General features: G+C 42.6%; 1 protein-coding gene across 2 annotated transcripts in view; it reads left to right on the plus strand.

The window, feature by feature from the left end:
- The first annotated feature begins 14,864 nt into the window (after nt 1–14,864).
- UEVLD (UEV and lactate/malate dehyrogenase domains) overlaps nt 14,865–27,639 on the plus strand; it is a 47,898-nt gene continuing 35,123 nt past the window's right edge. The window contains exons 1-3 of one of the 2 annotated variants that reach the window (XM_046685258.1): nt 14,865–14,995; nt 21,252–21,336; nt 23,975–24,040. In XM_046685258.1, the coding sequence (XP_046541214.1) occupies nt 14,954–14,995; nt 21,252–21,336; nt 23,975–24,040 (193 nt within the window). In that variant the 5' untranslated portion in view covers nt 14,865–14,953. Of the gene's footprint in view, nt 14,996–21,251; nt 21,337–23,974; nt 24,041–27,639 lie in introns of those variants that run through there. The other variant, XM_046685260.1, reaches the window with a different exon arrangement.

The raw sequence follows: 27,639 nt of genomic DNA on the forward strand, positions 1-27,639 counted from the left end.
CACACAGTCATGTCTGCTCAGCCCCTACCACTCAAACCTTTCCTCTCCCCTACCACCAGCTTAGAGAGCTGTTCTGCTGTCAGGCACCCAAGTTAGGAGACTGTTTGCAGGTATACTCGGTATATAGTTCCCCTTGTCAAGAAAATGAGCAGGTTCTGGTCCCCTATCATAAAAAGAGCCTGAAATGGCTGAGAAGCTATGAGGCAAGTGGGCACAGCCCTGCAGCCAGAGAATGGAGGCACTTAATGGGATGTGTTGAGTCTAGGCCATATAAGTAGTATTCTAAGAGATGCTAGTATCCTAGATTCAGAAATTACGAAGTTTTGCTTGTGGATTTTGAATTTTCTTTTCATAAAAAATAAAAAGGGTAATCCGGGGCTGGCCCCGTGGCCGAGTGGTTAAGTTGGCGCGCTCCGCCGCAGGCGGCCCAGTGTTTCGTTGGTTCGAATCCTGGGCGCAGACATGGCACTGCTCATCAAACCACGCTGAGGCAGCGTCCCACATGCCACAACTAGAAGGACCCACAACGAAGAATATACAACTATGTACCTGGGGGCTTTGGGGAGAAAAAGGGAAAAATAAAATCTTTAAAAAAAAATAAAAATAAAAAAATAAATAAGGGTAATCCATTTAGTGCATGGAGCCACTTACAAATAGCTTAGCAAACATGTACCAAATAGTCATCAACAAATGCTGTCTACATAACCAAAAGAGCTACTTGGCTGGAAGGGTGCACTTCTGAACAACAGAATTATCAGTCATCCCCAAGCAGCTACAGAATGGGAACAGTTCCATACTGTTTATTTTAAAGGTCTTGGCTCCTGTTAGGTCGATCCCCCCCCACCCCGACCCCAGGTCAGAAAGTTCCAAACCACCTTTAGAGGGTTTATTAGGAATATCCTAGGGCTCACACAGCCAGATTAATTGCTTGGGTCTTATACTTAGGTTCGCATCCTTGGTCTCACACACTCGAACTGCATCACATTGAAGCTGAGCAGTTAGCTTCTGGTTCTCCACATGCTGCCTGTGTCAGCAGCAGTCACTGCTACAAGACTCATCTGGCATCTTCTTAGCTATTCAGGTGAGGGAGACGTTTGAGGCAAGAGGCAGCCAAGATCTTGGATATCCCAGTCTCTCGTTTGGCTCTTTTCCTTGGCACGTAAAAGCATGCCAAGGAGAAGACCCGGATCTTAATCTTGACTCTGCAACCCAGAGCTGTGTCTGGTGGTAAGATTCTTAAGCTCCTCAACTTCATTCTTGACATTTTGTAAAATGAGGCTAGCGCACAGCTCAGAGGATTATTGTAAGGATGAAAGTAATGTATAATTTAGTATTTAGCACCCAATATTAAAATGAAGTCCTTTCTTCACACAGTGCAAGCTTTGGGTTTTTCATAATAGCTAAGAAAAGGCCACAGAGAAATATCCCCAAAGAATAGGCTTAAAGTTGCTGCGATCTCTATCCCTTTCTGTAATATTTTTTCACCCCTGGATCCAGGAGAAAGGCATTACTCGGGAAATCAGTCTAAAGAGCTCTAGAGAATTTCTATCCTTCAGAATACAGGATAGGGGACAAATTGAACTAGGTATCTTAGTCTTAATGCCAGTCTTAGAGAGTTAAAACAGGGGACCCGATCACTCCCACCCGCCCTGACCACCTCCCCACCCACCAGCTCCCTATCTTGAGCTAAGAGAATACCATGTCTTCATTCATCTTAAAAAGTGCAGTAACTTTTTACATAAAATGTGACAAAATAATGTGCAATTACTTTATGTGAAGCCAATAACAGGCACTGTACAGCTGGTCAGGTGAGCTTCAGAGCTGCATCACTTCCCCAGGATCATCTTTGCTTATTTCCACTGGAGTCTAGGGGGGAAAAAGTATGTCAGGTGTTCGCTAGGGTGTGGGGATGAGGTAACTGCCCTCCTTGCCAAGAGCAGGCAGGGGCAGCTGTGTCCAATTCCATCTCACCTAATGCCTCCGATCCCAGTTGCCAGAGGGGCTCAGCAGTGTGGGAGCTGACAAGAGGCAGAGAAAGGACAAATATCCAAAGTCTAACAGGAGCAGAAAGGAAAGAGACATCTCCCACCAGGCCCGTTTCACAGACCAGTGTTTACTTGATGAGGGAGAGTCAGTGAGGGTTGGTGGTGCGGGCTGATTTAGGAAATAGTATTGAAAGCTGAGCATACAAAATGTCCCACGAGCACAAGACTAGGTCACCCATGTCAGACAGCTTTGACTCTGGGCCTGAGATATCTTTACCTCTATACCTCCAGTTTATCTGAAAGAAACTGAAGAACTTAAAAAAGAGCAAAGACTCTTAGGAAAATATGGATAAAAGATCACATGAAAGACAGAGGGAACTCTCCTAACTCTAAGTAGATAGTGAATAATGATAGAAGTAGGGAAACTACAATGACTTTTTTAATAAAGAAAAGAATATTTGTTTCTAGAGTTACTAGAGTTGGATTTTGATGCTTAGTTCATCTATCTGGAGGAATACATTTCACAGTAGGAATAGAGAACAAAGTTAAAGGCACACTTACCCCTCCTGGGGGATACTTAAATCCCTTCCACATTGTTCCTGCAATGAGAAGCATCCATAAGACAACAATCATTGTTGGGCTTCTTGCTCAGCTGGTGTTGGGTACAGGGGAAAATGGGTGGTTTGGAAAGGTATGATGTTCTATTCCCCGAGTCCTGGGAACTGGGCTGTCTTCATTCAAGACCAGATGGTGGGGGGACCAGCATGACAGCTCCTGGCTGAGGGGCTTCGTGGTCCAGTCTGAGCTGAAATGGCTTGCCATGGCAATTTTAGGGGGCAGAGCTCAGACAGCAATTGTGACATCAGCTCCTGTGACCTTGGAGACCAGTCAGAGTGAGGAGCTACGGCACAGGTGACCAGGATGCCAGGGGTGCTGGGGCTAAAGAACCCTTATCGGAAGGGCCCTGTTCTCTTGTGACTCTATGTGGTTAGGATCTAGTTGCCACCATATCTTTATTAATTCACATCTGCCAAAATTTTCACCATTGGCTTTGTGCAATCAGTTGCAAAAAACATTGATATGCAAAAAACAAACCAAACCAAAACAAAAAACATCCTGGATTAATTGGGAGGATTAATTGGCTAGGTATGCTATGAGCAATTACTTTACATACTATTGTTAGGATATGCAAAGAAGAAAAATCTTGTATTTTGTGAAATGGCACAGCTAAACCCTTATTGGGCAGGGTAAGCTTCCTCACAACTTCCCTGGGAAGGAAAGAGAAGGAAGATGGGCAGTTATGCTCATTTCACTGCTGGAGAAACTGAGGCACAGAGTAGTTTCAGTGGTCTGGGCAGGATCAGTGTGGCAGTGGCTCAGCTAAACAAGTCCCCAGCGTCTCCATCCATCCACCTTCCCACAGAGACGTCTGACTGTGTTAGGCCAATACTCTCATTAAAATTGGGGAGCAGATGGAGAAAAAGAACAGCCATCATGCCTTGTTCTTAGTATATCTGGGGCTGAGTCTTGATAGCCCTGCCTTCAAGTTGTTTCCAGGAAACCTGCTCCTGTAACCGGTGTATGACTAAAACTCTCAGAGTAAAGTTTCTTTAACAATGGGAACATCTTTGAAGAAACACGTCTGAATGAAATGGGGTGGGACGTGAGACACCCAGGAGATGGTTTGCTAAAAGGATACCGCTATTAATGGTTCCCATCGGCAGGCTGGTCTAGTGAGACAAGTGTGAGAGCCTAACAAGTCCAGAGGTCTATGCTTGCTTCCCGGCTTCACAAACGAGTTGGTATACCTTTAGCTTAGTTGTCAAGTTAAGGTTCACGAAATGCTAATTGTCAAACTTTGCATTAAATGCTTTACATGAATTCTCAAATGTAACCCTCACAAAAATAGTAAGATATTGAGACATCTCCATTATACAGATGAAGAAACGGGTTCAGGGAGATGAAACTTTCCCAAGGTCACATAGCTAGTAAGTTGCAAAGTTAGGACCTGAACTCAGATTCATGTTAACTCCAGTTTCAGGATCTGCCAAAGGGGCGTTAAAAATGCTGGTCAAATTTATTCCAGTTTGCGAGGAGAAAATAAGTTAATAGATGCCAATAGTCAAAAAAAGGATACCTATGAGGTGTGGTTATTAACAAATCTTTGAACTGTTGTCCTCAGCAATGCTCCCCAAATTCTCTTTCCCCACCATATAACCTAAATCATTTCCCCTTCCACAGTTTATTACATTTTCCAGAGGAATATAAGCTCTCCACTGAGATTTCAGGGGGCTACCAAATTCTCTGGAAAGGAAGGCCCAACAGACCTGACCACCCACTCACAGTTGCAGATCTTCATCCACAGCCCGGCTCCTCAGTCGTGCCTTGCTCTCCCGAACAGGCCACCTCTCTTTCCACTTCAGAGTTGGCGGCTGAGTCAGAAAGACATGTAAAGGCAGAGGGGGCTCCACTCGTTGGCCTGATAGGTAACTGCCTCTGTATGGGACTGGGTGGGCTGCTCAAACGTCCCACCAACGCCCCTATTCCCTTTCCTACCAGCCACCACCAAACCACCTGGCCTGAAATCCACAAGTCAGGCACTGTCTCCAGCAGACTCCTTATAAATTCAAATGCTTTGAAACAAGTGATTTTATGTACCCAAGGGTGCAGAGAGGGAGAGAGAAGAGACTTAAAGATGTCCCAGTGGGATGGGAAGTAGCCTGGGAAACTAAGTTTGTTCCCCTCGCATCCTAACCTCTAATTAATGGTGAGACCTCAACTATTTTTCCCATTCGGTCAGAAACCCCAGGTGGGAGGGTTAGTCAGAGCCAGGACTGACTACCAGGGACTTACAGGCAGGGTCATTACTTACCAAGAACTCCGGAAATGTGCCCATGTAACATGCAAGTCCAACAAAAAGCATCCAGCCAAGCACAATCATGACAACAAGCAAAACAATTTCTAAGACACAATTGCACAGTGAAACACTATTCACCAAGATCTCGGCGAAGGAGTACTCATGAAACCCTCCGTTGGTAGGTCTCGCATGTCACTTCCAGTCCTTCGCTCCAAAGGATCCGAAACTCCCTAGTGGAACAGTTGGAATCTAGTGGGGCATTGTGACGTCACTGGTCACATGGCCCAGACTGACGATATGTCAGAGATACTGCCCTGAGACCAGTAGCTGAGCAGCAAACTAAGCTCTTTGTATGCATTATCTCACAGTGACAATATGAGGTAGGTACGATTATCAAACCCATTTTACTAACGAGGAAACTGAGGCTTAGAGAGCCTAAGTGACCTGCACTAGGTCTCACAGCTGATGCTGCGGGTCAGGGCCAGGACTCAGGGCCCAGCTGCCTGTTAGGAAGCCGGGCTCGTTAGACTAGAGACAGGGATTGCGAGAGGTGTGTTGCTGGGTCTATGATAGCTGTGAATTAAACCAACTGAATCCTAGAGAAAGGAGACATCTCCTTATTTGCGTCCCTGCAACCCCTCCCCTCCCATCTCAAGGGCTTTCTCACCACTGTCTTATACCATTCTTCAACACCTTTGGTCAGCTCCTCTCCACTGCTTCTCTTTTCTTGGCCTTCAAGAAGCCGCAAGTATCCTTGTCCTCTCCTCACAAAAACCTCCAAGTGATGCTGTGGCTCCCTTCCTAACTGTCCTGTTTCTTCATTTCCTTTTATGACCAAACTTCCTAAACAAGAGGTCCACACTCAGAGTCTTCCTTCCCAATCTACACCTTTCTTCCATGCATCACATTCTGACTTCTGGCCCCCACCCCATTATTGAGACGCTCTCAGAAGTCACCAGAGGTCTCCTTTTTGTCCAGTTTAATGACCTCATCTCAATCCCTTTGACCTCCCTGCCCTAAGACAGTGGACCCCTCCCTCCACCAGAGTTCTTTCTAAATACACATCTCCCTATTTATTATTTTGATATCCCCTTTATTTTTTAAATTATAAAAATAATACATGCTCATTGTAAAACATGAAACCATCCAAAGATGTACACAGAAAAACCTAAGAGTCTCCTCCTCCTTCTCGCCTCAATTCCCATCCCCACGATGTAACCAATGCTACCAAGCTGGTGTGTATCCTCTGCCAGAGACCTCTCCATGAGCTTGCAAACGTCAGTACACACACAGAGGGGTACAGAGGGTTTTCCCCAGTGTTGTTTTATTACAGGCAATCATACTACCTCTGCTACTATGCAACCTGCTTTTCTCCTGTAACAATACATCATGGACATCCTACTGGGTCAACTGATAAAAAATCTAAACACATTCTTCTGTTTTTAACAATAAGCTTTATTGAGGTATAAATTACATATGATAAAATTCACTCATTTTTAGTGTAGAGTTGATGAATTTTGAAAAATGAGTTGATCTTGTAACTACCACCACAATCAGGATAGAAAAAATTTTGATCATCTCAAAGAAAAGTCCCCCGTGTCTGTCCCTTTGCAATCAATCGCCTCCCCTTGAAAACCACTGATCTGCTTTTGCGTTTTCTAGAACTTCATATAAATGGAGTCATAAGCTTCTTTCACTTAGCATAACGCGTTTGAGCTTCACCTATGTCATCTAGAAGTTTGTTCTGTTTTATTGAATAGTATTCCATTGTATGGACAGACCAGTTTACCAATTTAGCTGTCAAAGAACACTTGGGTGTGTTTCCAGTTTGGGGCTATTATGAACACATGTTATAAATATTTGTGTACAGCTTTTTGTGTGAACACATGTTTGAATTTCTCTAGGGTGAACACCCAGAATGGGGATTGCTGGATCATATGGTAAGTGCTTGCTCAAAAATTTTTCTCTTTCTCACTTGTTTTCCGCAATTTTACTTTGATGTGGCTTTGTGTAATTTTCTGCGTGTTTCTTCTACCTGGGGTTCGATGAGCTTCTTGGATCTGTTGGTTCATGGCTTTCATTAAATTAGAAAAATGTTTGGCTATTATTTCTTCAAATATTTTTTCTGTGCTCCTTTCCCCTCCTCCCATCTCCATTACATGTACTAGACCAGTGACGTGTCCCACAGCTTGCTAGTGTTCTGTTCATTTTTTCAGTCTTTGTTTTTCCTTGTGTTTCATTTTGGGTAGTTTCCACTGCTGTCTTTTTCAAGTTAACTCATCCTTCCCCCATAGTGTCTAACCTTCTGTTAATCCCGGTGTCTTTTTCATTTGATGTTGTATTTTTCATCTCTAGAAGTTCAATATCTGTCTTTCTCATTTTATCTTTCATTTTTCTCCACATCATGTTCAAGCTTTCCTTCCCATCCTTGAGCATATTTATGAGACTGATAATAAACACTTTAAGGACTGTCTGCAACCCTATCATCTCTGTCATTTATGGGGCTGTTTCCTTGGTTGATTTTCTGTTGTGGGTGATACCTTCCCGCTTCTTTGAATGCCTGGTAACTTCTGGCTGGATATTCGACATGATGAGTTTTACAGTGTTGAGTGCCAGATTTTGCTGTAGGATTTTCTTCTGGAAAACTAAACTATGTTAAACTACGTGGGATCAGTTAGACTCCTCTGAGGCTTGCTTTAAGCTCTGTTAGGGTGGGCCAAGAGCAGTCTTCACTGGAGGGACAATTACTCCCACGACAGAGACAGGATCCTTCTGAGCACTCTCTCTGAGGCCTATTGTATTAGGTCTTTCCAATCTGTGGAATTTTCCGCAACTCCCAGCCATTTGGGGAGCTCCAAGAAGTGTCAGGCCCACTGTTTCTGGGCGGTTCTTATCCCAGCTCATGGAGTTTTAATTTCACAGACAGAACTGAGTCAGAGACTCTGTACAAAGGCCCCCAGGGAGATCTCGAGTTCTTGCTCTGTGGAACGCCCTCTTCTCAGGACTCCATCCTGCAAACTCCTGGCACTCTGGCCTCCTCTGTTCTCCAGACTAGTAGTCATTTGATTAACCCTCTTCTGTGCTGCACTCTGAAAACTTCCCCAGGCAGTAGGCTGGGGCAATTGTAAGGCTCATCGCCTTTGTTCCCTTTCAAAGTTTCACCATCTTGTGCTGCCTCTTGTACAAGATCTGAAAACAATTATTTCATAAATTTTGCAAAATTTTCTATTTGTTTATGGAGAGAAGGCAACTCCTGTAGCAAATGATCCTTCATAGGCAGAAGCAGAAGTCTAATTTATTCTTTTTTAATTCCTGCATAATACTCTAGGTTTATTTCATCTTTCTCCTAATGAAGGATATATCAGTCAAGATCTAGTCAGGAGAAAGAAACCACACAGTAATCTGAACAGAGACAGTTTAATAAAGAGAATTACTAACTAGATACAAGAGATTAACTACGCAAGTGGTAGAAAGGTCTACAGATTACAGGAAAAGCACATATAGGGAGCAGGCACCAACTCTAGGGCTGAGGCAAAGCACCCAAGGAAAGAACAAACTTGGAAGAGGCCCCTCCCTCGGGCCTGAGATCCAAAACTTGCTAGAGAAGTACTGGCCATGACCAACTGGATGGTAGAGAAATCCAATGAGCTGCCGCAGGCCAGACCTGATGAGGAGGGAACCACCCTCTGAGGCGCTGGTGGAATTTGCCAGGAAGTCTCCAGAGGGGGTTCTGTGAAGTTTACTGATCCTCACTGAGAACCCACCCTCTGGGGGTAAGCCAGGAGAACATCCTGGGAAGCCGCCCTGTGCGTGCTGGTAGAACTCACTGGCAACCTGTTTCAGTGGCAGGAGTGGAGATTGAAACTCAACGGGAAGCAGTCCACAGAGGGGCCACTGGAACTCAAGAGGGGTGCACACCACTCGATAGCCCCACATGTGCCACTGTCAGCCGCACAGCAGGACCAAGAAGAAGAAAAGCACACTGGAACTAGGAAGAGAAGTCCCTTCTCTGCAGTATCCCCTCAAGGTCCTCTATTGACAAAACTTAATATTGTGCCCACCAGCAAGGGAGAAACGCTTACAAAGTCCAGCTCCATTACAGCAGAGCAAGCAATGAACGGTGGATTTGGAGCTGAAAGGCACTACATTAATAACTGGCACAATGTTCATTCAGATTTTTTCCCATTTTTTTCCCATGATAAATAATGCTGTGATTGTTGAAAACAAAATTTCTTAGATAAATTTCTCTTGAGCACTGCCAATTTGTTAACCAGAGAAGCAGCAAGAGGATAAAAGGGTATGACAGTTAAGACAGTGGATAAAAATGGAGAGGCTGGGGCCAGCACCGTGGCCGAGAGGTTAAGTTTGCACGCTCCGCTTCGGTGGCCCAGGGTTTCGTAGGCTTGGATCCTGGGCGCGGACATGGCATCGCTCATCAGGCCATGCTGAGGTGGCATCCCACATGCCACAATTAGAAGGACTCACAACTAAAAATATACAACTATGTACTGGGGGGTTTTGGGGAGAGAAAGGAAAAATAAAATCTTTAAAAAAAAATGGAGAGGCTATATGAAATCCTTATAAAAAAGAATTAGTTTAAGGAAGAAAAGATGGTAGTTTATTTTACAAGGTCATAAAAACATGGCCATAAAAAGAAAGGATGTTTGTGGAAGGATGGTCTGAGATGCAGCATATGCTGTCAGTGAACAAGAACACAAGCTCCATACATCTAAGAAGTAAATGATACTGTCTTTTGATGCACAAAATTTTAAAATTTTCATGAGGTCCAATTTGTCTATTTTTTCTTTTGCTGCCTATGCCTTTGATGTCATGTCCAAGAAATCACTGCCAAATCCGATGTTGTGAAGCTTTTTTCCTATGCTTTCTTCTAAGAGTTTTATATCTTACACTAAGGCCTTTGATCCATTTTGAGTTAAATTTTGTATATGGTGTTAGGTAAGGGTCCAACTTCATTCTTGCACGTGAATATCCAGCTTTCCCAGCACCATTTGTTGAAAAGACTATCCTTTCCCCATTGAATGGTCTTGGCACTCTTGTCAAAAATCATTTGATCATATATTTGAGGGTTTACTTCTGGGCTCTCTATTCTAGTCCATTGATGAGGTACTGAGAGTAGTCAAATCATAGAGACGGAAAGTAGAACAGTGGTTGCCAGGGGCAGGAGAGAGGGGAGAATAGGCAGTTTTTGTTTAATGGGTACAGAGTTTCACTTTTACAAGATGAAAAGAGTTACGGAGATGGATGGTAGTGATGGTTGTCCAACAATATGAATGTATTTAATGCCACCGAACTGCACACTGCTGAAAAATGGCTAAGATGGTAAATTGCATGTTATGTGTATTTCACCACAATAAAAAAATGGGGGAAAAAAGAAGTAAATGAGAAGGATATATCTGTCTGATATTTAGAATACCAACGATATGTCTGATAAGACCAATAACTATGAAAACAAAGAGTGTAAACAGAGACCAAAAGCAGAGCACCAAGAAAAAAATTCTAATCTTAAACAAGCCAGTCTCATGTCTTTTCTCAAGCTGCAAACAAAGAGTCAGAATACACTCTTTCTCATTTCTTAGTTTGGGGACTTTTTTTTCCCTTTTAATGTAATTAACACCTTTGTACACATATCCTGGGTACTTTATGTCTGTAAGACAAATTTCCAAAAGTGGGGTTATGGAGTTCAAAGGTGTGTCAGATTACTCTAGCCAAAGGTTATAGCAAATTATGCTCCCACCAACTACATTTCACTTTTTTCAACTATGGTCCAGGGATGGGCTTCAGTGGATCTATGAACATTCCTGAAATCGGACACAAAATAGACTGTATATATTGGCATGTACATTTTTCTGGAACAGGTCAATATCTTTCAACAGATTTTTTTTTAAAATCTGAAACTCAAATAAGGCTGAGAACTAGTACACTATATCATCTTCCCACTATGGCTTTGGTCACCTTACGCTTGCATTCGTTTAGCAAACTTTCTATTGAAGGCCTCTTTCTATCTGGTTTACCAAATATTAGAAGAACAGAGTCGTGCATAAATTCAAGCATGCTAGGCACTGGGAATATAGAAATGAATGAGACTTGACCGCTATCTGCCAGGGCCTCACAGTCTTTGGGGTAGAAAGGGGTGGAGATGGAGGTAGGCAGGTACCCTGGTACAATATAATATCCCAGGCAGGCACTAAGGCATGAAGCCAGGAAGACGCAGTGTGCCTGGCGAAGAGGGAATGTTTCAGCCTGGTTAGATGACAGGATCGAATAGCGCCAGTTTCAGGAGATGAGGGCGATCATACCGGCCGTCAGCCCATGTTGGTACTACACAGTCTGCCTCTTATGACTAAGTACCAATAGGCACAGAATTCCAGCTTCCTAGAGACTATTCATCACAAAATTTCATCACAATTTCACACGCAGTGAGAGGCGGCATAATGCACAAATTAGGAACCTGGCCTCTGACATCACCTTCTGCAATAATTTTACCTGTCTGAGTCTTGGTTTCCCTATCTGTAAAATGGAGCCAATCATCCCATATATCCTCTATTTTAAGGCGCACACTTTTTCACATTTAAGTGCTTTTCACATAGGTATAAATGTTAACATTGGTATGTATATTTAATTTTGTAATCTTTTCTCCCCCTAAATGTTGTAATGCATCACTTATTCAACAGGATCTCAGAAACAAGGAAACAGGTAATACCACACTAAACCTCAGTTTCCTCATCAGTAGAATTGAGGTACTAATTCTATCTAGGTCACAGAGTTTTGTGAAGATTAACCGTGATAAAGCACATAAAATTCTTAGCAATGCATTTCTCTCCACACAGGAAATGAAAGCTACACACACACACACACACACACACACACACACACACACACACAGAGCAGGCATAAAGTGTTCATAGTGCCTATAATTCACTCATAGTGACTAAACCAGGAGAGACCTGGTGGTTTGGACGGAAGGCCTCTTCCATAAAAGACTGAAAAAGCTTGCTCAGGCCTCACTTCTAACTTGGTATCTTTTCCTTGACTAATGGATTTCTAACAGGATATGTTAGATCTTCTTGCCCCAGGAAGTTCTGCTGTTTCTCAGGTTTGTCAGATCTGGCTGAAGTGCTCCCAAAAGGCCTCTTCTCCTTCAGTCTTCTCACCTCCTGCCTTGTCTCCTGGCTTCCACGCCTGCTCCACATTACAGTCTCTTCACAACAGGGCAGTCAGACTTAGTTTTTTAAAACTCAGTCAGATCACATCACTCCTCTCTTCAAAACCTTTCAGTGGCTGCCTCTTTCAGAGTAAAAGCCTAAGAAAGAAAAAAGCAGCCCCTGACATCAGGGAACTGGTCTGACCCACCGAGGTCTCAGTGTTGTTAGAAGCTGACCGGGCACTCACGGCTAGGCTGTGTTCTTCTCCTGTTGGATATAACAACCTTACAGAACACCAACATCAGACAGCCTCACTCAGACCATGACGAAATGAGACAAGGCCACATCATAGTTTTGTCCAAGCAGAGACAAAAAGAAGGTCACTACGCAACCCACGAAATACCAAACATCCTCTTCTTTCTATTAATATGAGTGACTGCTGCTTTATCAATGACAGCTTTATCCTCATTCTAGTTCGTCCATCTTATTGGTAATATTTATTGAGATACCCAATGTCAAAACTAACTACAGTGGAGCCATTTTAAAATGGAGTCGGAGCCGCCTTTCTAGAGAAACTGCCTTGCTCTCCTGAACATCGGACTGGGCAAAATGGCAATTGTTTTACAAGCAACCGTTCGAGAAGTCAGCAGGAGAAAGGACACCCTGATCACAAAGACTGAGGATTGTGGACTTTCTGAAGATAGAATCAGTAGTCAATCAATGTTTAGCCAAGCCTAGCTCTCTGCCTCCAACTCCAATCAAAATCCTTTGTGACACAACCTCCCTTCTCTGCCTTTAAAAGCCCCTGACTTACTCCCTAGCGGGACACTCTTTGGGCTTCTACCTCACTCTGTGCTCCCCGAATTGCAATTCTTTGACCTCAACTAAACATTTTTCCTCTTAAACTGGATCCTATTTTTGTAGGTTGACACCAATCATAGAATTGTCCCTGATTTCTGATGGCACTCAATCCAAAGAGAAGCTTCGCTTCCTTAAACCCTCCTCCAAGTCACCCAAAGCTCGAAACCTAAACCTATTAACAGGACCTTTCTAACACACTTACTGAGCTGTCCCGAGGTTCTCCACAGCATCTGCTCCCTCACTGCAGGAGTAATCAACTGAACTTGTTAAAGCGTGCGCGTGTTCCTGATGGTCTCCGGGTGTCTACAAAGCTCTTGCGGTGGTTCCCACGCTTTATCACACATTAGAATCACCCAGGTTTGTTTAAACAGATTGTTCAACCCCACCCCTAGAGTTTCTGATTCTTAAGTCTCGGGTGGGGTCTTAGAATCTGTATTTCTAACAAGTGTCCGGTGATGCTGAGGCTGTAAATCTGGGGCCTGCACTGGCGGAACCACTGTCCCAAAGCATCCGTGGTCCCGCCTTTCTTCTCTGACTTAGCCTACTTCTGCTTCTTCATCTCTGCATTCTACTCCAGCCACACTGGCGTCTTTGCTGTTTCGAGCTTCCCCTAGCACACGCCTAGCTTAGGACTTTGCTTTGAATGCCTTCCAAAATGGAACACTTACTCTCTCACCTTCCAAGGAGACCTACCCTGATCTTCTTATCCTGCCTTTTAAAAATTTATCCCCCACAATATTTAATCACCTTCTAACATGCGGTCTGATTTACTTATTTATTACATTTATTGTTTTGCTCTCCTCCTACTAATAAAAGAATGACACGGGGCCAGCCGCGTGGCCGAGTGGTTAAGTTCATGCGCTCCACTTCAGCGGTCCAGGGTTTGGCCCGTTTGGATCCTGGGCGCAGACCTAGCACGGCTCATCAAGCCATGTGGAGGCAGCGTCCCACAGAGCACAACCAGAAGGACCTACAACTAGAATATACAACTGTGTACTGGGGGGCTTTGGGGAGAAGAAGAGAAAAAAAGATTGGCAACAGATGTTAGCTCAGGGCCAATCTTTAAAAAGAAAAAAAAAGAATGATAGCCTTAGGACAGTTGATTTTTTTTCTATTTTGTTCACTGCTATATCCTCAGACCTAGAAAATTAGCAAATAGTCAATGCTCAACAAAAGTTTGTTGAATGAATAAATGCTCCTTCTAGCCTTTCATTTTCTTCTCCAAATTGAGTCATGCATGCCTGCCCTGTCCTATAAAGACAATCACCCTTCTGCCCCAACCTCTTGATGGTTACAATATCCAGCTCCTGCGGCTTTTTAGGCCCACTGGCTCAAGCCAGATACAATGCAGGTAAGTCACAAGTCAAGGAGACCAAACAAAGTCAGCAAATTGCATCTCTTCACTTTCCTTCTCAAGATGACCTTATCCACCAACCCACCTCCTCTCTTGTTTTCAAACTCTTTTTCTGGCTTTTTTCTCCAACATGGTTATGACGCCCCTCCCCCCTTAAAAAAAAAAAAAGGGGCAAGCCCTGCCCCATGCATGCTGCACCACCTTCACAGAGCTGTCTTATCTTCCAGATCTCTGACCAGGCTCCTCCTGACTCCGCTTTCCCTTTCTGGCTCCCTGAAATTTTGCTTTTGAAGTTGCATTACCTCTTCCTTCCTAAATTCAGCTACAATTTTCAGTCTTGATCTTTCACGATACTCTGCTGAATTCAACACGTCCTTCTAGAAACTCTCTTCCAGAACAGCGCGACTTGCTTCCACCTCCTTTACCGCTTCTCCTCGGGTCCTTCCTAGTCTTCACTGATGTCCCCAAGTTTCCTTCACGCAAGCTGGGTCACGGGTCCCTCGGCGCTGGCGCGTTTCCGACGGCGCTCGGCGCTCCCGCGGGAGGGGCGGTCGCAGCCCAGGCGGAGCCGCCGCGGAGCCGGGGGCGTTGACCGCGGGTTGACGTTCCAGTCAGGGCAGGGGCGGGGCCTTGGGCCGCTCGGGAAGCTTTGGTCCTCGGCGGCCTCCGTCCGGCGACGGGCGCGGAAGAAGGTCGGAGGACTGGGTGCGCGGCGCCTGGCGGGGACCTGGAGATGGAGTTCGACTGCGAGGGTCTGAGGCGGCTGCTTGGCAAGGTGCGGGCCGCCCGCCGGGCCGGGTCTGGGCCCCGGGGTCTGCGCGGCGTCTCCATCCCTGGCCGGGGGCTCCTCCAGGCGTGTCCCCGGCTCGTCCTGGGGCTCGGAGCCGAGGCGGGCTGGCCTGGAGCCGGCGCGGGGAGCGGCCGCGGGCCCCTCCCCACCGAGGCCGGGGTTCTGGCTGCGCCCGCAGCGCCGAGGCCCCCTGACCTCCACCCGGGTGAGCCCTTCTCACGCCACCAGCTTCTCTTGGTCTCAAACGGCTCGCCTGTCCCCTTAACCACGCCTTTGTCGCTGCTGAAATGGCCTGCCCCTTGTTTCCTTGACTAGCAACGCTCATCTTTTGTAGGACTCAACTCAGATGTCACTCCCTCCGTCTCTCGGCTTGCTTTCAGAAATATTGGTTATCACACTGTGGAGTAATTATTGATTTACAGACCTTACTCATGCGGTGAACTCTGACGGCGGGGACGGTGCTGTTGTCTTTCCTTCCCTTAGCGCTGCGCCCGACAACAACCGAGGTGCTAAATAACTGTGCAGTGCATGAAAGGCCCGAGTAGGTTTAGGGGTGAAGGCAGGTCTTGAAGTCCCAGAAGAGATCGCTTAATGTTGAAGTGTTGAGTGGGAGGGCTGACCCAGAAGTCTGACCTAACCTGTCTAGGGCATGACGAGCACCTGTTATTCCCAGCGCTCTGTTTCCCCACCACTGTATAGACCGAGGCAACCCTGTTTTTCACCAGTTTCCTAGTTAAGTGGTTCTTGGGGGTTCCCCATGCGAAAACCATCCAGTTACGCCATGTTGGTTGGTTTTGCCTGTGTCTTTCTTCGTTGGGGCAGTTGGCAAACCTGTGCGAGGTTTTGAAGCCTCGTGATTGAAGTTGTTTATAGATTTGATTTGAAAGATTTTATCTGCTGGGACAGGTGTAGATCTTGTAGGAAGAGGAGTATCATCATGCTTAGAGTTATACCTTTCGTCTCCTCTTCAGAGGACATGAAATTAAAAGAACCACTCTATCCAGTTTTTTAATGAGAGGAGCATGATGTATTTGTCTAGTGGGAAGAATTGTTAAAGTGGAGAGGAGAAAAGAAAGAGAGTAGTAAAAAACCTTCATCATTTTGGTGGAGCTGGAGTGAAGGAAAAAGACAAAAGAGAGACAATGGTTTTCTCAAGGGTGGGAGTAAAATAGTAGAGGACATTTTTTTTTTTTGAGGATGATTATCCCTGAGCTAACATCCATGGCCAATTCGCCTCTTTTTGCTGAGTAATTAAGATTTAGTGTGGTATTGGTAGCATCCTCGCCCATCTTTCTCTATGATATATGTGGGATGCCTGCTGCAACATGGCTTGATAAGCTGTGGGTAGGTCCGCCTGGGGTCCGAACCAGTGAACCCCGGGGCCAGTGAAGCATGGGTGAACTTAACCACTATGCCACCGAGTGGGCCAGGAATTTTTTTTTATCATCAGGAGAGTCTGGCACATAGGTGCTTAATAAACATTTGTTGGATGTGTAAATTAAGGAAACCGGTTAGAAACAAGTCAGTCCAGCAAATATTTCTGAAGTTCCTTAGCCCTTGCACCAGGCAAATAATATAACAACTTAATGTCTAGAAATAGTGCTGAAACATTTGTGAAGTGAACAGTACCTTAAAATCAAGCAACTGTATGGAGAAAGTGAAAAGTCTTATTGAAAATAAATAAAACTTAATAAATATTACAACCTAAAGAAATATCCCAACTTCATGGGTGTGAACATATCAGCCTTCTCCAAATTGATGAAAGCAGTTTCAGTTACAATTCTAACAGGTTATTTTGGGATCTTTTCAAACTGATTCTAAAATTCATTTGGAAGGGCAGAGGGTCAAGAATAATCTTACAGAAGAAGAGTAGGTATGGGGTCTTGCTCTACCCGATGTCAAGACTGCTAATTAAGGTTTGGTGTGGGATTGGTGTGGGATGGACAGATTAACCAGCGGAACAGACCAGACGGCTTAGAATCTTCATCACGGGTTTGGAAATTCGATATAAAACGGAAGAGGCGGTTCAGGTAACTACAGAAAGGAGAATGCAGGGACAAAGGATTATCCACATGGGAACAAAATGAAATTGGATCCCTGCCTCTTACCAAACTTACAAATTCCCTGTGGATTAAATATTTAGATGTAGGAGACAAACTTGAAGACATATAGAGATAAATGTAGGGAAGAATCTTTATGGCCTCAGAGTATGCAGACGGTTTTGAACTTGATGTAAAATACTCAAAGAAGAGCCTACTGAATTTGACTACATCCCAGTTGGGAACCTCTGTGTACCAAAGACACCATGAAGAGAGAGAAGAGGCAAAATACAAACTGAGAGAAGAATTTTGTAACATAACTGACAAAGAATTGGTATCCAGAATATATAAATTAGCATGCCTGCAAATCAGTGTTAAAACCAATAGAAAATTGGACAAAAGGTGTGAATAATCATTTATATTTTATTTTATTTTATTTTTAATTTGAAAGTATGTGTCATGCCGAGGCCAGGTGTTCCAGTTCTGTCCCCATGGAGATTGGGAGGTGACCTCTTCATGCTCCTGTACACCTCCCTTTCTGTGTCCACATCATCTTGTAGAGCGCAGTGGCCTTTGTTTTCTGTCTCACCACTTAATTTCTTTTTAATAATCTATGTGTGTTTTTTTTTTTTTTTGGTGGGGAAGATTGGCCCTGAGCTAACATCTGTTGCCAATCTTCCTCTTTTTTTTTCTCCCCAAAGTCCCAGTACATAATTGTATATCCTAGTCGTAGGTCATTCTAGTTCTTCTATGTGTGATGCTGCCACAGCATGGCTTGAGTGGTGTGGAGGTCCACGTCCAGGATTCAAACCAGCAAACCCTGGGCCGCCAAATTGGCGCACCCAAACTTAACCACTCGGTCTCATTGCCAGCCTCTGAATAATCATTTTTAAAAAAACAAAAGAGGAAACAGTGAAATGACTGTGTGCTCAATCCGTGAGTAGCCATGCCTTCCTGCTAAAATTTTTTTTTGCTGAGGGAGATTCATCCTGAGCTAACATCTGTTGCCAGTCTTCCTCTTTTTGCTTGAGGAAGATTCACCCTGAACTAACTCTATTTTGTATGTGGGTCACCACCACGGCCTGGCTGCTGACAAGTGGTGTAGGTCCATGCCAGGAAGCGAACTTGGGCTGCTGAAGCAGAGCACACCACACTTAACCCCCAGGCCATGGGGCTGGCCCCTAAAAATTTTTTTAATGAAATTGTACCACAGAGTATTCCTCAATGTGTCCTACATTTGAGCAATGTCATAGAGGAGTACTCTTTTTTTTTTTTTTTTTTTTTTGCTGAGGAAGATTTGTTCTGAACTAACTTCCGTGCCAGTCTTCCTTTATTTTTTTTTTTAGTATGTGGGTCAGCAGCACAGCATGGCCACTAACAGAGCAGTGCAGGTCTGCACCTAGGAACCGAGCCCAGGCCTCTAACGTGGAGCACACTGAACTTAACCACTAGGCCACCAGGCCTGGCTCCTAAAAGAGTACTCTTGATGTTCATAAATACTGGTCTACTAAATAAACATACTGTAGTATAGCAGATAAAATTAAAATTTTAGTAGCTTCCCAGATTTTCAGTCTTAACTAATCTTTATGAGGGTGTAATTGCTTTAGTTTTCGAATCTCATGGGCCAATTTTCTTCTTAGTGACATGCTGCACCCTTTAAGCACGTGGCATTGTCTGAGGCCCGTTTCCTTAGAGAATGTTATGCAGACTTTTCTTGGTTGGTATAGGAGCAGTAATGGATTATACGCCTTAATATTACATTACGAAGAGTCTTTCATATATAGTGAAAATGACATGAATTTTTTTTCAGGACAGATAAAATAGGTCTTTTTTGTTTACATGTCAGAAAGGCAAACCACATATTTGACTGGCAGTGACATTTGGGTTTTCAAGCCCTAAGGAAGAGTGCTTTTGCCCTCTTTGACAAACTTCTCTAGCACTTTTGCAGTTAAATCAGTTCTGGTCTATGTCCCGGTGCAGCCATTAATATCCCATTCTCACAGGATGTTGGGTATGTAGAAGATGGCTTATAATATTAAGTAGAAAACAAAACGAAAATTGTGTTTGTTCCTAATAAGTGTATATTCCAGGGGACAACTTAGTTTTGGTGCTCAGTCCTCTGGATCATAATTGCTTTCTATACCCGCTCCACTCATCTTGATCTGCCGCTTTGCTGACTCCCATCCTCTCAGCCTGCATTTATTGAGGGCGTACTCTGTGCGAAGACCTGTGGGGAGACACAAAGATGAAGAGATGATTCCTGCCCTCAAGTTGTTAATAATCGTAGACTTTTTCTTCTGCCAAACTCTTTCCCATCTTAAAATGACCTTCCCCTTTCCCTCTAATTTTCTGCGCCATTCTAGACTTTAAGGTGAATAGTAGACAGCTCTTCTCCGAGGCCTTTCTGTAACTTAGATATGCTTTGTGTCAGTTCATCATTTCCTGCCTGTGCTTACTGTTGTTTAATATCTCACCTTTACGTGTTAATCATGAGATCCTCATACACACCTGTTGAAGTTGGTAGGCAGTACAGTTGCATCTCTTTGCAGATGAAAAACTTAAGGCTCAGAGAGAGGAAACAGGATCTGTTAGCAGTCATTCCCCGCTTTCTCCCAATCTCCCCCAGTCCTAGGCACCCACTAATCTACTTCCCGTTTCTATGGATTCGCCTGTTCTGGATGTTTGATATACAGATCATATAATATGTGGCCTTTTGTGTCTGGCTTCTTTCACTTAGCGTAATGTTTTCAGGGTTCATTCATGTTTTAGTATGTATCAGTTCTTTATTCATTTTTATGGCTGAATATTCCATTTTATGGATATATCACATTTATTCATTCAACATTTGATGGACATTTGGATTGTTTTTACTTTTTGGCTCTCATAGTAATGCTGCTATGAACAGTGGCGTACAAGCGTTTGTGTGGATGTGTTTTCATTTTTCTTGGGTACATACCTCAGAGTGGAATTGCTGGGTCATACGGCAACCTGTGTTTAATCTTTTGAAGAACTGCCAGACTCTTTCCAAAGCAGCTGCAGCATTCGATCTCCAGCCGTGGTATAGGTATATGAGGGTTCTGATTTCTCCACATCCTCTTCCACACTTCTTACCGTCTTCTTTATTATAGCCTCTCTTTGGATTATAGTATGAATCCTCCAACTTTTTTGTTCTTTTTCAGCATTATTTTGACTATTCTGGGGCTTTTGGATTTCCATATGGATTTTAAGATCAGTTTGTACATTTTTACAAACAAACAAAAAAGGCTAGCTGTGATTTGGATAAAGATTATGGATTGTCAAATCTGTTGGGGAGTACTGCCATCTTAACAATATTAAGTTTTCTAATCTATCAAAAAGGGATGTCTTTCTGTTTATTTAGGTCTACTTTAATTTCTTTCAACAATGTTTTGTAGTTTTTAGAGTCTAAGTTTAGCATCTCGTTGAATTTATTCCTAAGTAATTTATTCTCTTTGATGCTACTATAAATGCAGTTGTTTTCTAACTTCACTTCACAGAATGGTAATAGACTCTTAACATGCTTTGTTTTCTTTCATTTGATCTTCAGCACACATCTAGGAGGTGGGTATTATTTCTCTTTGCAAATGAGAAAATAAGTTCAAAGAAGTGAAGTGATTTTGCCCACAGGGCAACCAAAGCAGCATTCCTGGGAGTGCACCTGGCTGGATGAGGAGGCGGTTCCTGCAGCCTGACTGCAAACCTTGCCTGCTCTCTGTTCTCCCTTTGAAACCCAGGATACAGTACCAGGAGGGTTGGAGGGGCTATGCAAGCTGCCTCAAGAGAGTGAGGTATTCAAGAATGAGAGTTGGATCTGGGACAGGGGTGGCAGGGCTCGTATATCCTGCCCAATTTTTAAGGAGGTATTTGGAGACCATGTGATTTAGTGGTAAAGATCCAGGTCCTGGGTTTGAGCTCTGGCTTTATTACTTGCTATCTAACTCAGCAAGTTATTTCGATTCTCTAGCTTTCATTTTCATCTTCTGTAAAGCAGAGCAGTGGGAAGCCCCATCTCATCTAAGCCCTACTTCATAGGGCCATTATTGAAAGGATTGATCAAATACTATTCATGTTTGTAAACTGAGCCCAGGGCCTAGCACTGAATGAGTGTTCAGTAAATGTTAATTGTAATTGATCTGTTGCTTATAGCTTCATTGTTATTCCATGCTTGTTTTTTCTCTTTTCAGTACAAGTTCAGGGATCTAACTATGGAAGAACTAAAGAATGTAAATATGTTTTTCCCACATTTCAGATATTCCATGGACACCTATGGTAAGAATCGTATCCTCTGGTTTTTGCTACATTATTTAACCTATTAATTATTTGTTCTTGGAGAGTTACAAAATTTTAGTTTCTCATTTCTGTCTTTTGTCCCCTGATTTTGAGCTACATTTGTGACCTGCAGTTTCTGAGGAAGTTTAAGTTCATACAATTTATACTATATTAGTTTTCCGTTGCTGCTGTAACAGATTAGTGGAAACTTAGTGTTTTAAACCAACAGAGATTTACTGTTACAGTTCTGTAGGCTGGAAGTCCATCACAGGCCTCTGCAGATGAGAAGTCTGAGCTAAAATTGAGATGTTGGCAGGTCGTAGCTCCTTTGTGGAGGTTCTGGGAGAGAATCTGTTTCCTTTCCTTTCTCCATTTCTAAAGGTTACCCACATTCTTGGCTGGTGGTCTCCTTCATCTTCAAAGCTGGCATTGTTGCATCTCTCTGACCATCCTTCTGAAGTCAAATCTCCAGAGAAAACATTCTCTTCCTTTAAGGACCAATGTGATTAGATTAGGCCCACACCAATAATACAGGATAATCCCCATCTCAGGGTCCTCACCTTAATTGCATCTAAAAGGCCTCTTTGCTGAGTGGGGTACCATACACACAGATTCCAAGGATGAGAGTATTGGACATCTTTGGAGGCCATTGTTCTGCCTACCACATACATGACTGATTCTAAATTATTGATAACCAAGTTTTAATTGTGTTCACTTAATACTATAGAGGGTCTGATTACCTAAGAGAGATTTTGCTTTACGATTTTTCAAAAATTTCTGAACACAACACACACTTGGAAATACATTTTACATCATGACCCCATGTACACATAGCTAAAATGCTGTGTACACGCTGGCATTTTCACTTCTGTTCCATTCCACTCCGTTTAAAAACAAATGCTAGTTGAGATTCACTAAATTGATTTCAGGACCCATGAATTAGTCAAAATATACAGTTTTGAAAAACTTCTTTATTCTAATGGATATGTTTTATATTTGAATTCATTTGGGTTAAGAAAACTTATCTAATGCAGATTTATATATTAGAAATTTTGAGAAATTATTGAAGTATTTCTTAGGAATAGCTAATTTTTTATGTGGAAGAAATGATTCGATTCTGGCCCATCAGTGACTGCCTCTGTTGATTAGCACCTAGTTAACTGGTGCTACGTAAATGCCCGGATTGGGGAGATAGCAGCTACTATTTATTGAATGCCAGATATGTTTCCAAATGTTTATCTATGTTATCTTACATGTTTTACAACCCAAACTGTGATGTAGGTATTATCATTTTCATTTTTCAGATAAAGAAGCTGAGGCTCAGAGAGTGTAAATACCTTGCTCACGATTACATAGCTGGTTAGGGATGGAGTTGGGGTTTGTACGCATGTCCGTCTTGCCCTCTGCTTGAATATGGCTTGTTCTTTCACAATATCTGTCTTCATCATATAGATTTAAAGCTTTATTGTACCAGTTAATTCTTATTCTCATTTCCTCATCTAGAGAAAGTGAGCTAAAGTGCCATTAAACCTGCAACAATAATACTGTCAATGTACGTTTTGTTATTGAAGACAATGATAGTCACGTATTCTAATCACTTCTGTTTTGGCTTTTGAATAATTTGATTGGACAATGAATATTTACACCTCTAGTTTCTCTGCCACATTTCTAGGTTTTTCTGTGTTCTGGAGTAACAATCCCTGTTCCGCTCCTCGTTCCATTTTAGTTTTTGCTGCAGAGATCCCTTCACCCTTTGTCCCCTTTCACTCAAATAGTTCAAGATGAACAGTTGTGCTTCTGTACACTCTTGGCCTTGGGTTTTCTGTCAGCCTGATTTTCTCTTTTCCCTTTCTAATAGGTCATCAAATCTATTTAGAACTTTTTCTTCCACTGCCTAAATAGTATAGTTACTGAGGTTCCGAAAGGACTACATTCCAAGGCAGCTGGATAGTTTGAAACCAGAGGTAGTGTTTTCTGTATTCAGTTCAGAGATTAGGACATTAATTCTCCACCAGTGTGTCCCACTTATTGATTGGTAAGTTGAAATTTCAGGGATGTGAAGGTTGAAAGAAGGCTGACAATAATGGAGTTAGAGGAACCAAAGAAGATAATTACTGATCTTTCTAAAAGGTCACTTTAAAAAATAAAGCTAACATTTTTTCTGATTATAAAAGTTATAATCTGATTTCTGAAAGTGATTATGACTGATTTGTTACATGTGACAATTACTCAACAATGTGCCCACATTTTATAATCCTTTACTTTTTACTAAGTGCTTTCACATTATCTCATTTGATCCTTATGACAATTTTATGGTGCAGTCTTATCATCTTTGTTTTATAGATGATGAAACTGAAGGTCAAAGAGATTAACCAAAAGTCACAGGCCTCTAAGTGGAGAAAGCAGGCCTAGAACTTGGGGTTTCAGTATCAAAGTTCTGTGTTCTTTCAGGTACCCTCTCTGGTTTGTAAGAAAACAGCATCTGGTCATTTCCCTTCATCAACACATTTACTGATTCCTAGATGCTGGTATTTAGAAGTTATGTGTGTTTCTGTATGTGTTTGTATACACGCATGCACTTTAATACAGTTCTTCCTACTTCTGATTGCACATTTTGGGGCCTTTTTTTTTCTTCCAGTTTTCAAAGATAGTTCCCAGAAAGACCTGCTGAATTTCACTGGCACTGTTCCTGTGATGTATCATGGTAAGTATGGAAGTTGAGAAGATGTGGGAATTTTCTGAAAGAGCAGTTTAATAAGAACTTACATTTGTTTAGTGCCATAGCACTCTCAAAGTGTTTTCACATGTATGTGATCTATACAGAACCTTATTGGATATAGCAGAATGCTGTCCTGGTCAAGGAAGGCCTAGGTTAATATCGCAAATTCAGTTCAGTTCAACGCATGTTTATTTATTGAGTGTCAACTGTGTGCCCACTACTCTGCCAGGGGCTGGGATGCAGAGGAGAGCCAGGCAGACAGGCCTGCTCTGGTGGCGAGTTGTCTCTGCTCTCCACAGCATCCTGCGGGCATCCCACCTTTTTCTCCATTACCTCAGTGTCTTCTCCCTCTGAGTGATGTGGCATTATCCCCATTCTATAAGTGAGCTGAATCTTAGCCTGGTCAAGTGATTTACCTAGGGGCACACAGCTGGGATCAGGCTGGAACTTCAAACTCCAGTAGGAAAATTTTAAAACATAGGGGTGATTAAAGCTCAAAGTAAGCAGCATATTTTCAGGTGGCCTGGCAGGTTCAAATTGCTGTGTTTACCCAAAAAGAAAAAAATCACTAACTTCCCTGTACTTAGATCTTCCTATTTATCCAGACCTACTGCCTCTAACACTCAACGGGACTAACCTTTCAGATGGCTGTCGTAGGAGACTACTCACATAATGTGATTTGAAGAACACCAGTGGTTCCAATGGATTTCCCTGAAGTGGTACCTGAAATTCCACAGTTAAAAACTCATTTCTCTTTTAAAATACAAGTAATTCCAGGAGGGATAACATCCCAAACTACTCATATACAGTGCTGTGTTTATAGAAGATGCTTGGTAAATCTTTGTTGACTGATTGATTAGTTTATTGATTACTGACTGGAGGGCTTAGGAATAAGTGAACTTACTGGGCATTTGGAAGAGGGGGTGCACGGCACAAGGACTGAGGAGGATTTGGAAACCAAGTCGGGGAGAACAGTGGAGTTTGCTGTCTCTTACAAAGGATTCAGCACTGTATGATGGGAATACATTGCCCAAAAGACACCAAGAAGCTATATTTGGGGGGACTTTTTTCAAAGTAGGCGCTTCCTTATGGTAGTTCCTAGACTGTTAGAAACCTTCCTTAATTTCTTCCTCCCTGTGATGACTTATTGCCAGAGGTGCCCTTGTGTTTTGTTCTGCCTCTGTTTGTGTCTCACTGTGTCACCTCCTTTGGCACAGGATATGCATAGGAATTCAGTTTGGTTTTTACTCATAGGAATATGGTTGCAGATGAAAGTAGGCAGCATCGGGCTCTGCAGCAATTGCAGTGAGGAAGGCAGAACACGCACAGAGTTGAGTTTGATTTTCCTTCTTTGCTCCTCTACTGCCAAACTCTCAGACTGTTTTCTGGCTGCCTAGAGAACTTTACTCAGACCTGGTCCCCATTACTTGTTTTCTGCATTTATTATGGTTAGATGTTGGAAAGGGAGAGAGAATTGTTACCCACTCCCTTGAATTATTGATTGATTTTACTCACAGTACTTACCCACTCCAGTGATTTCAAGGGTAGCTGCATATTAGCAGAGGAGCTTATGAATTTAAATGAATCATTGCTTAGTAGCATTTCAGTTTCTAAGACAGTGTGGGGAGATAACAGGAGGGCATAAAAGTTAATACCACCAGTAAGATGCCCTTCGTTGGCACTCTGCCTCTCTTAGATCTGTGGAGTTATGTCCTTGCTTCTTATGCTGGGTCTGCCATGGTAGTAGTGGTACCTACAATACCTTTTTTTTTTTTTTGCAGACACTTTTTTTCTTTACTTTTGACTAGAATTATATCAACTCAGTGTGCTGCACACTAGTTATTTCCTGCTGATCAGAAGGTCAGAATGTATTATCTTTCTTATCTGAAAAATGGGCCAATGATAGAGCCTAACTCTAGAATTGTGAGGATTAAATGAATTACTTATAAGTAAAGCTCTTGGCCTAGTGCCTGGCACATAGTAAGTGCTTAAGAAATCTTGGCCATTATTATTTGTCTGCATATATTTCTTTTAGTTACTAGTTTGTTGGTGTAATAATAATACACACTCATGCTAAAAAATTTAAACAATTGAGAAGAGATGAGGTTACACTTATATCTAACCTTCCAGCCAGTCCTATTCCCCAGATGAATCTTCTTGTTGATATTTCCCTGTGTATACCTGCAGAATTTTCTGGATTATCATCCCTCCAAAATTGTGTCAGTGTTGTGATTACACTTTTTCTTCATCCATCATCCACCCATTCTTTAGAGATGTGTACCATCTTAATAAGATGATACCTATCTAAACTTTATGTACAGCTAACAAGTTATATTCTTATGATGTAATTACTTTAAATCTGGGGAGTTCTGACTCTTTGGTAATGAATTACTGAAAGCTAAATGGGTCTGGTAGGAGGGAGGGCATTTGCTGACAGAAAAGAATGAGAAAGAAGGAAGGAAGAAGAGAATAGAGCACACCAGTATTGAAATCTTACCGGTTAGACCAGGATTCAGGCTCACCAGGTGCTTTGTCAGGCACGGGCTATTAAAACGCATGAACGCTGCTGGGGAGGGGCAGTGATGGAGGCAGCAGATCCTTGATAGTACCTTCAATAGATATTTCTTTCCTTTTCTTTAATGTGTAGTGATTAATACAAAAAGTGGCTCCATCAAGATTTGGACCACCACTCCAGCTATATTATGAAACAAAAAAATTTGCATGACCTAGAACAGTGGCTTTGTGACTGTGACCTGGAATAAGAAATACTTTTATACACATACATAGCTATCATATATATGTGTGTGTGTGTGTGTGTGTGGGTATCTATATAACTGAAATACCATACTACCTGTAATACCTTCTATTTTCTATTCAATTCCATTTTAAAATATTATTGTTTGCAGCCCACTAAATTAATTTCGTGACCCATTTGTTGTGACTAACGTTTGAAAAACACTGGTCTAGAGTATATAACATTAGACACAGTAACTTCTGGAGGAATTTGATGGTGTGTTTCAGTACCGGTCAGTCGGTCACTGTGGTGCTATGATCATAGCATTATCTATGGCCCAACAGCTATGCCATACTCATATTGTAAATACTTACACACTATGTATGGTAACAGATGTTAACTAGACTTATTGTGGTGATCATTTTGCAATATATACAAATATTGAATTAATTGTGTTGTATACCTGAAACTAATATTATGTTATGTGTCGATTATACCTCAATAAAAAAAGTTTTAAAAAATACTTAGATGAGGGGTTGGCCCCGTGACTGAGTGGTTAAGTTCGTGCGCTCCGCTGCAGGCGGCCCAGTGTTTCGTAGGTTCGAATCCTGGGCGCAGACATGGCACTGCTCGTCAAACCACGCTGAGGCAGCGTCCCACATGCCACAACTAGAAGGACCCACAACGAAGAATACACAACTATGTACTGGGGGACTTTGGGGAGAAAAAGGAAAAAAAAAAATACTTAGATGAAAGTAGAAAAGGAATATCGTTCTGAGAACTGCTGATATAAAATAGTAGACCTCAGGTATTAAGACATTTCTGTAAGGTACTGATTTTCACTTCTAGC

The sequence above is a fragment of the Equus quagga genome, chromosome 14 (genome assembly GCF_021613505.1).
Source record: "Equus quagga isolate Etosha38 chromosome 14, UCLA_HA_Equagga_1.0, whole genome shotgun sequence".
In the NCBI taxonomy this organism is placed as follows: domain Eukaryota; kingdom Metazoa; phylum Chordata; class Mammalia; order Perissodactyla; family Equidae; genus Equus; species Equus quagga.